This window comes from Lepisma saccharinum, chromosome 16 (assembly GCF_977018435.1).
Source record: "Lepisma saccharinum chromosome 16, izLepSacc3.1, whole genome shotgun sequence".
NCBI classification, from domain to species: Eukaryota; Metazoa; Arthropoda; class Insecta; order Zygentoma; family Lepismatidae; genus Lepisma; species Lepisma saccharinum.
This window is the reverse complement of record NC_139244.1, coordinates 44,433,540-44,446,573: the sequence shown is the minus strand read 5'-3', so window position 1 is coordinate 44,446,573 and position 13,034 is coordinate 44,433,540. Positions and strand designations below refer to the sequence as shown.

The window sequence follows — 13,034 nt, the reverse complement described above, 5'->3', positions numbered from 1 at the left end:
TTAATTTTAGTCCTTCGTTAGTTTATTTTACCTTTCTAACAGCATATTCTAAGGCTACGGCCAGACGAGCTATATTTACTGCCAGATTTCTGCCGTAAATGTAGCTGAAGAAATGCACCCTTAGGTCGTAAATGGGAGTGGCCAGAAGCAGCCGTAATTGTAGCCAGTTTGGCGCGTCTTCAAGGTCGTGTCGCGAAGGAATGCGCCGGGACCCATTTTTTCCGCAGTATTTGCCGCGTGAGCGTGGCCACGCGTAGCGATATTTGTAGCTGCCACATTTACTGCGGTAATTTAACTGTCGAACTGTACAACTATGGATTATATTGACAGTGAACATGTAATAATTGAAGTCCAAAAGTATCCCTGTTTGTTTGACACGAATTGTGAGGACTACAAGAACAGAAACATGAAGATGGATGCGTGGATGAAAGTGACAATGGATGTGGTTGGTGAGAAGTGGGGAGATATGACCTCTGAAGAAAGAAACGACATAGGTAAGTACTTGAAACGAATCAAAATGTATTGAAAATACAAAGTACATAGTTATTATTTTTTACACTATTACGTCAATTAGCAGGTTAGGATTTTTGTTTACTACAAACATTGCAATGAACAAGACGAAATGAAATGATATTGATAGTAAATGAAAACATAGTATAATGTATTACTATGCTCATAAGTGGGTTAAACGAAAGTAAATAATTACAGCCAATGCCAATGGTGTGTTCCATGCAGGGGTGGGGGAGCATAGTATAGAAAAAGTTTTGAACATTTTGAGAACAGCTTTACAAGCAATCGTTTTGCCAGGGAAGTGATCCTTGATCAGAACAGAAATAGGCAGTGAAAGCATCTCTCATCCGAACACCACTTTTATTTCCTCTTGTTCCCTGAGCAGGTATACTCTCTAGTGGACATGAAAGTGTATCCTCAAAGTTGTACCCATCTCTCTTCCTAACAAAATTGTGTAGTACACAGCATGCTTTGATAATACAATCGGCAAACTCCGGACTAACATCAATGGGGCGATGGAACAGCCGCCATTTATTTGCTAATATGCCAAATGCACATTCAACAAATCTTCTTGCTCTGGTAAGTCGATAATTGAATATCTTCTTTTCAGGTGTTAGGTTTTTGTTAGGATATGGCCTCAGCAAACTTGAGCAGAGTGCGAAGGCCTCATCAGCTACAAACACATACGGAATTGGATCACCTGCATGTTCACTTGAAAATGTCTTGGGCTCTGGTAAAGATAATGTGTTAGAATAGATTTGTTCCCCCAAATCTGTAGCGTTTAATACATTTCAATCACTTTCTTTTCTATAAGCTCCAACATTTATGTACGTGAACCAATACTCAGAATCAGCTACTGCCATTAGTACTATGGAGAAAAACTTCTTGTAATTGAAGAACTCGCTCCCACTGTTCCAGGGTTTAATAACCCTGATGTGTTTGCCGTCAATAGCGCCAACACAATGCGGAAAATTAGCTCTGCTTTCGAACTTGTGGCTAATCTGAAGCCAGTCCTCCACAGACGGTTGTTTCATGTATTCAGCATGAAGACCATGCCATATGGCCACACAGGTTTCTCTGACAATGTCAGCAATTGTGGCACGACCAATTAGAAAATCGAAATGCAATGTCCGGAAAGAGCATCCAGAACCCAGGTATCTGAAAAAAAGCAGGAAGTGATCTTAAATATAGAATAATTTAATTGTAAAAACAAATGTGTAAGTACCATCTAGTTGATGTCCTGTGATTTAAACTGAGATGAGTATGTTCGTTGTGTTTACAGAGTTGCTTTCAGTTACAATTATGCATAAATTGTTTTCAGACACTGTCATGTGGTATATTGTAGCTATAACCATCTCAAAGCTAGTGGCGATTTTATTAGGTTAACGCAATATAAAATACATGTTCAAACTAAAATCCAAATAGCTTTGTTATTGTACTTTCGCCACATGCCAACTGTAGAAACTAGTGATTTGAGAAGCGTTTTCAAAGACATGACTGATCATTTACAGGTTTAATTGTTTATTTAGTTACGTACACAGGAGACGCCACTAGTTTTGAAATGTTTGTACCTTTAAAGTTACATTTGTGACATAGCATTTTGCTTGTAACAATTGTGTGAACAGAGTTCGAATTTTCCTCATGAATGTTATGATTAATTTAGGTAAGGAGGTTCAAAAACGTTGGAAAAGCTTGAAAGATGCATTTACAAGATCTGTGAAATCACAAGATGGACGTAGTGGCAGTGGTGCGACTACAAGGAAACCTTACGTTTACCACAAACAAATGTGTTTTCTTCTTCCGACTTTGCAATCTAGGCAGTAAGTACTACCTTATTTAATTACTACACTAAACTGTTGTTGGACATAGATTTTGTTTCACATTCCAGTACATTAATATATAAATTTCAAATCAGCAGTTTGCGTTTGTTTCCTTGAAGCATGGGCGTATATATAGTTCACGTAAGGGGGGGAGTTAACTTTTGGTATGATTAGGGTTGCTATATTTCATATGTGAAAATCAGAGACGCAGCTGATCTGAAACTTGTTGGAGAGCGGGGGGATGGGGTGGAGGTTCTGGACCTAACAAAGTTGTATGTATGTACAGTCACGGACACTGCTGGGTTGTAACGATCCTATTGAAGAAGCACTGAAGCAAGCCCTCCATGTCTGACCATCATGGGCCGTGTGACTAGACAACCCAACCAACATTGCAATTTTTCGGCTTGTATGCCAGTCACGAGTATACATCTCTGTAAATTGAGCAGTGATGCTAAAGAAAAATATGAGATGAAGATTGTCGGAAGTAATGTCTCGTGTTCACGACATGGAATAATACTCGGTCCACGTTACGTTCCTTTATTTAATGTTGTTTGGGAACGAACCTGATGGACTGGGTTTATATTTTCACTCCTTGCATTACACTGCATTACACTGCATTATCGATGATGGGAATGAGTGATGATATGATGAAATTGATGACTGGACACTTATGCCCCGCCTGTCTCTTGATCTGTTCTTCTGTATTATGCTTTTGTAACATGAATGTTTTTCTTTTCAATATTGTTCTGCAGGACGTCCGGAAACATGGATCAAACTGATGACCAAATTGACCACAGAACAGAGGAAGAACTCTCGCAGACCAATATCAGCAATGCCACCTCTTCGACGGAACACTTTAAAGCTGTACCTGCCAAACGAAAGAGGAGATCTGGAGATTCATTTGAGAGGGAATTGTTGGACGTTCTTGGAAAAAACTGGCCCGACCCACATGAAAATGATCCTGACAAAATGTTTCTATTATCATTGCTACCAACTGTGAAAACACTACATCCTTCAGATAAATTAGAATTTCAGATAAAGGTCATGCAGTTGCTCAAGTCTTACGATGATGCTGCTGAACGCAGGGGTTCATTTCAAGCAGTTTCCCCTACAAATTTGCTTCCCCAAACTTCATGCACATCATCATCATCCAGAACTACCGTTGAATCAGATGTTGAATCAGAGTCAGTGTTATCTTTCTTTGATTTGTAGAGAACATTTTATCTTGTTATGTTCTAGTTTTATCAATGTCTGTGTAGTATGTATTACCTTTTTACTTTCAGTAATATTAAACTAAACTTACCGTAATGTAACTGCGAGTTTCTCTTCCACACTTATGCAGTCCCTCATAACTGTACCTTCTCTTTTCAGGCTACCACTCACAGTTGCAAGTAGCAGTTCAAAGGAGCTTGTAGACATTCTATAAAATTCAAAAAACTTATCTGGATAGTCTTTCAGTTTCCTATGAAGAAGCACAAACTTTCCTTCATTGTTACATGCCACTATGAATGGAGCAATTTCTTTCAGCAAACTCAAGACACGTTTTGAACACAATGCTTTTCGTAGTAAATGTCGCTCGTCTGGCCGGGGCAGAAATTTTGTTGCTATATTTAACGCAGAGTAGAGCGACATTTACAGCTACCGTGTGACCACCCACTTGCGATAATTGTAGTTGCGACATTTACGGCAGAATTCTGGCAGTAAATATCGCTCGTCTGGCCGTAGCCTAAGGCAAAGTTAAAGAGCAATGGAGATAATGCCTCTCCTTGTTTTAACCCATCATGAATTGTAAATTTGTCAGACACATTAATACCCACACGAATTTTACTTTCTGTTTCACTGGTGCATATTTTTATCATATTAACAAACTTTTTAGGTATTCCAACCTCGACTAATATATTGCATAATTTATCTCTTTTGACCGAATCATATGATTATATTCCTACTTTTTCTCAAGTGTCTGTCTGATGTGAAAAATTTGATCTGTAGTTGATCTGTTATATTATTCCGGATAAAGCGACTCTGCTTTGGAATCTCTATTAGCGGTGACATATTTCAGATGTGTGATGCAAAGATATTAGGAGATACTCCTGGTGTTTCCTTTTATTTTGATGATTTAATCATCGGTGGAACTTCGGAACGTGAGTGTTACGATTGAACATGTGCTGTACTGTCAAAGTTAGATGCACATAACGTAAAAGCAAGTTTTACGAAATATGTATTTGTTGCCTCTTAGGTTGAGTATCTCGGATACACTATTAGTAAAGATGGAATTATTCCATCTGAGAAGAATTGGGACGCAGTGGTTAATTATCCAGTACCACAGAATTCTTCACAGCTATGTTTTACGTAAGGTAATTTTGTTTGTCAAACATGGTTGGCCAAACAGATTATCTGTAGAAGATATTCAATCCGGATTGGATGTTTTCTTCGAGCGACGTCTTTTATCTGTGGAGAGTGATTACCTTAGCTGGATGGGAAAAATTGTTGTACCAGCCATATTACGTGAAAATGTATTAAAATTACTACATTGTAATCATGCAACATCCCGTGTTATGAAAGATGCAGCTTCGTCAATATACTGGTGGCCAAAGATGCTCAAGGACATAGACAAATATGTTGATAATTGCAATATTTGTCAATCGGAAAGGAAGAAAGTAAGAAAAGGCCCTATGAATGAGTGGCCAGAAGCTTCACGCGTAGCAGAGAGAATACACGTAGACCACTTTTTCTTCGGAGGAAAGAAATTTCTTATTCTAGTCGACGCATTCAGTAAATGGGTTGACATATGGCCAGTTCATTTTCTGATTCGGCGGAAACCATACGTTGGATATTACAGTCTTGTTCTTACTTAGGTCTACCAGACAATATTGTGTCAGATAATGGTCCTGCGTTCAGTAGCCTAACTTTCCAGAACTTTTGTTCACAATACGAAATAAGGCACTTAACCACACCTCCGTACCATAGCCCGAGTAACGGAATGGTCACATAGTGCTGAATAACCTTAGGATTTAATGCCGAAAGTCAGCGCTAAGGGATATAAATATCCTTATTGGGTTCATTGCCGAAAATAATCAATCCCACCTTACTATCCGATGACACATCATAAAAAACTTTCGCATCAAAAATTGGAACATGGACCCAACCAAACATTCAGGGTCCCCCACAACCTGATTACGTATTTCAATTGATACCTCCCGCCCTAACATTCCAAACCGTCTAAAATCTCTTTCATCCACAATTGAAAATTGACTTGCCCACACCCCTAATTGACACATTGCTGTTTGCACTGTCTCACAGAAAAAGGATGGATCATATGTAGGGATACCGTCTTAGAACACTACAATATCACTAAGTAACTAACTCTCTAGCCTTCTTAAACCCGAAGGTTCATGGCTGCAGCAACACAAGCCTTCCATCTGTCCCTATCCTGAACAAGATCTATAAAATCTTTTCAATCCCTACCGATTTCCTTTAGGTCTATCTCAACGTTATCCCTCCATCTTCGTCTTCGCCTTCCCGCAGGTCTCTTACCATCAGGTTTCCAAAACAAGAATCCTGTAAACTCCTCTTTCCTCTCCCATTCGTGCCACATGGCCTGCCCACCTAAGTCTTCTTGATTTAATTATTCTAATAATATTTGGATATGAATACAAATTATGTAGTTTTAAATTATGTAAAGACAAAAGTTTATGAAGAAAGAAGTGACATGCATTTACTGAATTAACCCAGCTTTTTATCTCCTCTCTAATAGCATTTTAATTTGTTAGTATTACTCCTAAGTACTTGAATTTGGAAACTGGTTCAAACTAGTTGTTATCAATAATTAGATTTTTTTTTATTATTACCTAACACTTGGTTTCAGCCTGTAAGCATATATTTAGTTTTCTCTTTGCTAACTTCCAAACCTATCTCTTTAGCTGCTTTGAAATATATTTTAGCATTATTCTTAATTGTAGTTATATCATCCCCTAATAAGTCTACATCATCTGCATATGCATATCTACCCTGTCACACATATCGTAATATGCATTAACCAGTTCTAGTGGGGAAATATACATTCCAGAGGTAAAACTGCGTATTATCTCGTCCGAAGTACTCACCGCAGTGTGGTTAGCCTCTTTGGTAGAGCTTGTAGACGCCATCTTTCACAAAAAGTCCCTTCCAGTCACATGTACACAGATAGAATCACCTGTACTTGTTCACATTACGGCTATTTACTTTTTTCTTCGTTCCATTATTTGAATTTACATATTATTTAAAAAAAACACTACATAATAAAAATCACTTAACTTAATTATAGATTCTCTTGAGTTCTTTGTCTTCTACTCTCAGACAATAATAACTACTTGATGTCTTGTCTGACACAATGCTTCAGATATTTCTCAAACTAACTTATCGCTGTTCTTACGCGCTTTTTATACCTCGTAAGCAAAACCGACGCTTTCTCCGATTGGTCGAAATAAAACCCACGCGCTGTCTGATTGGTTGAAATATAAACCGACGCTTTCTTTGTTCTAGCGTTCTCAGTAATCTTGGCCTACTTTGACAGAAACATATTCTGACATGCAAGCGAATTAAACCTAAAACCCATGCCTTGGAAGCAAACCTGAGCGGAATATTAATTCGCTAAAACCGGTTCTAAAGCGACGTATAGCTTCAGAAATTTGACCTTGACCACACATTCCCAGATATCCTTTGTTGTCTGGTTCAATCACTCCCTTGTCCTGTGCTACGGTGTTGCATACCTTTCCCCTGTTCTTCCGTTCTAGTTAACCTTGAAAAAAAAACTGTTCTTAAAATCTACCGACGCCTTTTCTAATTGGTCAATCGAGTTCTTTCTTTGTTCTGGCATTCTGACGTTATTTGACCTTAACCGCACATCCCCCAAATTCCTTTGTCGTCTACCTGTGCGGTGTTCATCGTCTTCTCTCTAGTGTCTCGGATCAACTTATTTCATACCATTATTACGCAGTACACTATAACCATATAACATTATTCCCTAGTACACTATAATTATTAGCAGTAGCCGGTATTCGAGTACCTGGACCGTCCCAAATCGTAATTGAACCTTTACCATTGCCCATCAACACCCTTCATAGCGTTTCATAAACCATAAACCCTTATTTTCAATAATATAAACTTTAATTATTATCGTTTATACATTACATACTTTACAGTAATTAAGATAAAATCATATGCATAACATTTAGTAACACTAATTACCTTCTATTTACATATTTTGCGTAAAATAAATAATTAAAAATTCATAAAGGTTATAAATATGCAGATACATAAATATAAATTATTCTAATGATATGCAAATTTATTTTAAATTATGCAAATGAATTTTAAGTGCATGCAAATAAATTATGAATACTAAACACCAACATCCACTATCGTATTCAGCTTCTACTCACAGTAATAAGCATTAATTCGGTTCTCTTTATAATTAAAAGTCCAAATAATGAACGAATTTAAATTATCATCCGTTTTATGGATCAGGATTCGCTTCAAGCTTGTGCAAAGGTGTCAACTGATGAGAACCAATAGAGTTTTTCATTGATGATGTCATCCACAGATATAATGGAGAAACCCTATATACCGTACTTAGTTTGCTGTAAATGTTAATTATTGCTTAATATTATTTTATTGATTCTATTAATATCATTCTTAAAATAATAGTTAATTAAATTTAATGAAATTTCATTACATTTGATGTCTTTAATATCCCCCCTGAGAATTTTGATGTCCACTCCTCCCCGGAGGAATGTGGGGGATTCAACACTGTATTCTTGAACTTTTGCAGAGAGTGATGTCGGTACAGAAGTTAGAATCCAGTATCAATGAAGCATGTCAAAATTAATGTATAAAGTTAAATTATTGCAAATAGATTTCTTTACTAAAAATTTGTCAGTTGCAATAATTATACGCATCCGTTAATGAGACGTGATTAATTTATTCATAAACAGTGAAATTGACGGGAATATATTACTTAATTATAAAGGGTTATTAAGATCTGCGTCTGACTACCACGCGGGAGATCCTGGTTCGAATGCAAAATTTCAGTTGGGGAATTTTCCCAGTCATGAAAATGTTTGGTTTAGCTCACCTAGCTCGAGTTACGGATGATAAGGGGATTTCTAATGATAAAAATGATATCTGATTTGTTAATATTGTAGCTAAGTAGAGAGGTTGGGGCTACTTTAGGTCTGGGGCTCACTCGTACAAAATAAATGGATACCTGAGGGTAACCCTCAAGGGTAAAGGACAGTGGCGACGATTGGGTTCCAAAACCGGGGGTGCAAGGGCCAAAACTGGAGGGGGGCAAAGACAGTATATTTCCCTTTGTATATAAGGTTTACTGGTTTAGCATAGTGCGGAGACAAAATGGGCGAAAAGTGGGTGGAAATTGCCCCCCTCGACCCTCCTAATCGCCGCCACTGGTAAAGGCGATTGGAGCGTGTGTTGATCACATCAACTCCCCGAATGGTCTCTACCTTCACTTTCCCTCCATGCCTTTATACCGTGCGTCCATTTCGATCTGCAGCCGAGAGATCGGGAGAAGCGTGGCGGGCGGCACTCACGGAGATGCCGACATTTGCGGCCTGAAATGCCCGCTTATTTTTATGGACATATGCAGACATTTATATAAATATTGCAAAACGAGCACTAACCTGTGTTATAAGAGTATGGTTTTAATTTTAGTAGCTTAGTGACTGTATGTGCCGATGATTTTGACACGCCCACCTCTTGTGAAACACGGCGTAGAGGTTTGTTTGGAAAACGTTCTAACGCTGCACCAATATCATCGAGTTTTGCTTCGGTTAGAATCCGTCGTTTTTGCTTAGGTGTTTTAAAATTTAACGATACAGTTTCTCGTAATTTAAGGACAAGATGTCTAACCGTATCTCTGTGTGGAGTTGAAACGCATGGGAATTTCTGTACAAATTACCTACACACGTCTCGACACGAGTTTGTTTTCACGTAGGTACGTGTCATACATAAAAAAATCTTTGTTCTAACGTGAATCTTGCGGCTGGCATTCCAATCGTCTCACTGACACGTCACACATACACACTACAATAACACAAACAAGTAACTGCAAGTATCCAAGAATAACACTCTTGCGCACAGTACGAAATTAACACGCTCTTGGTTTACATTGCTCGCCACTATATTTACAACTCTGTCTTCATCTAGTCGCGAAGGAACAAAAAACTCGAGCTCGGAGATTTCGGATTGCAAGGAAGCTCACGAACACTATTGACTTTTAACGGTTTCTTCTACAGCGTAATCTTGATACAGTGTTGCACATTCAAAACCTCCAAACGATCCCCATCGGCACAAAACTCTTTCAAGGATATAAACTTAAGCAGGACGTTACTGGTCAAATCTATGATTAAAATGTTTTATTATCTGTGGCTCTTAACATCGTTTCTAAAGCGTATTTTTTTGTGTATATAAGAGCAGAACTTGGATGAATTACAGAAGAACTTTTGCGTGTTATAACACAGGTTAGTGATCGTTTTGCAATATTTATATAAATGTCTGCATATGTCTATAAAAATAAGCGGGCATTACAGGCCGCAAATGTCGGCATCTCCGTCAGCGCCGCCCGCCACGCTTCTCCCGATCTCTCGGCTGCAGATCGAAATGAACGCACGGTAGTATGTTGCAGGGATTGCTTTACTTAAAAAAATAAGAACTAAAATTCATAATGTTCATGTAATTATTAAGTGTAGCCAAATATTTCAAGCAGTAGCGGCGATTTGCTGACAAAACGGGGGAGCAAGGAAAGTTTACTTTCTGTTGGTAGACAAGGCTTAGCATTAAGAGACCTTAGGCCGGGGGCAAAAGTGGCAAAATGTGGGGTGGCAACTGCCCCCCACGCTCCACCTCATCGCCGCCACTGATTCCAAGAACTATGTAAAATTTATTGAAATGGACAAGGAATATACTCTAAACTCATTTAAACTTTGCAAAGGCCAGAATTTCAATTGGCAATTTCGCACTTACGTCGTTCTTGCACTCACATCTTAAAACTACTTGTCTCTCCTTTCAATTTCCGGGAATTTTTATTTTTAAGAACACGAATATTTGGACTTTTTTTTTTTCTTCTTTCATTTTTCATGGCTGACTAACCGATGACGAAACTGTCCCACACATACATCCCACATTGAAGAATTCGATCGGGATGTAGGTTGAAGGTCAACATCTTTAATGCATGTTCGACTTCTGGACCACTTAGACACTCTAAGTTATCAGATAAATTGAAGCATTGCTTTAATGACACGCAAGTAAGTAATTAACACTACTTTTATCCTCTTCGCTTTCGTGTTGTCTCGCAGGAATGTTTCATCGATTTTTCGTTTATCTTCAATTGTTGCAGGATGCAACACATGAAGTCAATTTGTTAATGAATTTGAAGTTACGCACTAGATATCCACAAATCTGTAGGAGTTCGCCCTATTATTGCATGAACTTGCCTGTCTGTCAAATCTGTCCTCATACAGCTCGCAACATTCAATGGCTGGTGGCCTCATAGGCAGGACAACACTCTAAGAGACAGATAGCGACGTTGCCAGATTTCGTGGTGGCCATATCTTTGCTAGAGAGAGTTCAAGACCAAGCACGCGCATTGGCTGTCGTAGTCACGTGACTCTGTACTGTATACAGCGCATACAAATTCATCGATCATCGTGTGTAATTAGTAGACCCAGCATTTTTATGTAATATCAAAGTACAAAGTATGTACAAAAAAAATGATTGATAAAATATGTAACAAAAAATGATAAAATATGTAACAAAATTGATAAGATATGTAACAAAAATTGATAAAATATGTACCTAAATGTGTATTATGAAAAGGATATGTAGCTAAATATGTAGTATCAAGGAATATGTAATATTAATAACAATCAAGTATCCAAGCAATTTCAAGATTGATTGATTGATTTGCTTTATTTTACTTCGGTTTTTGTGCCACTTTTGGCCAATTTGCGAAGATTGGGATGAGTGATGATATAATGAAATTCATGAATCAATACTCACAAACATCCATGCCCAAATCAGGATTCGAACCCGGAACCCCTGGCGTCGTAGCGCGATGTGCTAACCACTCCGCCACGGGGGGCCGGCAATTTCTAGAATTTGGGTAGATATTTATTTTATTTGAACATATTCAACATATATTTTTTTTATCAAATTTATAAAGTCAAAGATGCACAGCAACGTGTACATATTTAAGAAACCAATTTTTTCAACTATTAATTATTTTTCACATCGCAAATTATTGTATAATATGTAAATATGTAAGAGAGTTCTTTGTAACTTTCGAAACAAATTGTAAAAAGAAGCATCTACAGAGAGAACAATCGAATGAAAATACGTAGCGACTTTTGTACTATTTGTACAAGGGAACATACCAAGTTTCTATGTCCTTTGCCTGAACCTAAAAGCGAAACGAAAATATGTAACCAGAAAGGAGGGGGGGGGAGTAACTCCCGCATCTTTCGATAAATAACAGTTCCCGTATTTATTTATTTTCTTTTTATCTTTTGACTTGGCAGTCAATTTTAGGTGATCGTAAGCATTAAGCATCTCATTGATTAGAAAATATGACATCACATGAGCTACAAATTTTCTTCATGTTTCAGAGTTCAAAAATATAGGAAAGAGTATAAAGATAGGAAAACATTACCGAAATATGTTGTTTTATGTATAGTAAATAGCAAATATGTAAAATATGTAACACCCTGGTAAAGTAATATGATTAATGAAAATTATGATATATATGCATTAACCTAGACATGGATGTATGAAGATAGGAGTTATTTAGATAATTTAACGAGTGAGTATAGAGTTATAAGAAGGGGCAGGTGTCCCTCTACTAGTTCTAAAAAGAAAGGTGGTGGATGCGCTTTAATAATATCGTCTAGAACTCCGTGTGAATTATTGGATTTTAATGCTGAATGTATCGAATATCTGTGGGTCCAATTAGGACGTACAAACATTATTATTGGTTTACATTATCTACCGCCTGTACGGCAAGGTATAGTGGTTATTTGGATCTAGTTATTAATAATTTCTTGTGTTGTAGGGACGAATTAATAATTTATGTGATTTCAATGTAAGTGTAAACTGGGGTTATTATGATAATGACACTCCTCAGGCCAATTGTTCGCACAAAGCATTCAAAATCATTGAATTATGTGACTTTCTGCATTGTAAACAATATAATGCTACATACAACCTCCATAATACTTTATCTACTCTTGATCTTGTGCTCAGCAATCTGCCAGTAATTCAAGTTGACACGAAGATTCCTGCTATATCCAAAGTGGACGTTTACCACCCATCTCTTTTACTCGTACTAAGATTAAAACTGAAAATTTATCATTTGATCAGTCCTCTTTGAGATATAATTTTAGAAGGGCGACTTTTTACACCTTTACTACGAATTGAAGAGTAATCTTGAAACTATTGATTTTTCTAATGATCTGGATAGTATTGTCGAATCCTTACACTCATTTGTACTATTAGCTGTAAACAGAATGTTCCTAAAATGGTGTATCATAAGAAAGAAAGTTGTTCTCCTTGAGTAACACGTAGTATAAAACGTATCCTTAACAAGAAGAAAAGGTTTTATTATAAGTACATTAAAACCAACAAATTTACTTGGTATGGAAAATTTTATTTATT

At 37.3% G+C, this 13,034-nt stretch overlaps 1 protein-coding gene across 1 annotated transcript; it reads left to right on the top strand.

Moving 5' to 3' along the window:
- The first annotated feature begins 313 nt into the window (after window positions 1–313).
- On the top strand, window positions 314–3,542 carry LOC146000572 (uncharacterized). Its single transcript, XM_083138323.1, has 3 exons — window positions 314–494; window positions 2,174–2,330; window positions 3,083–3,542. The coding sequence occupies exons 1-3, from the start codon at window positions 314–316 to the stop codon at window positions 3,540–3,542; spliced, it is 798 nt and encodes a 265-aa protein (XP_082994449.1).
- Window positions 3,543–13,034: the final 9,492 nt, after the last annotated feature.

What these genes read in the sequence shown, in the direction of transcription:
- LOC146000572 (XM_083138323.1), top strand. Translation starts at nt 314, where the DNA reads ATGGATTATATTGACAGTGAACATGTAATAATTGAAGTCCAAAAGTAT. An exon ending in TGAAGAAAGAAACGACATAG is followed by an intron (nt 495 to 2,173) that starts GTAAGTACTTGA and finishes TGATTAATTTAG; the next exon opens with GTAAGGAGGTTCAAAAACGT. An exon ending in CCGACTTTGCAATCTAGGCA is followed by an intron (nt 2,331 to 3,082) that starts GTAAGTACTACC and finishes ATTGTTCTGCAG; the next exon opens with GACGTCCGGAAACATGGATC.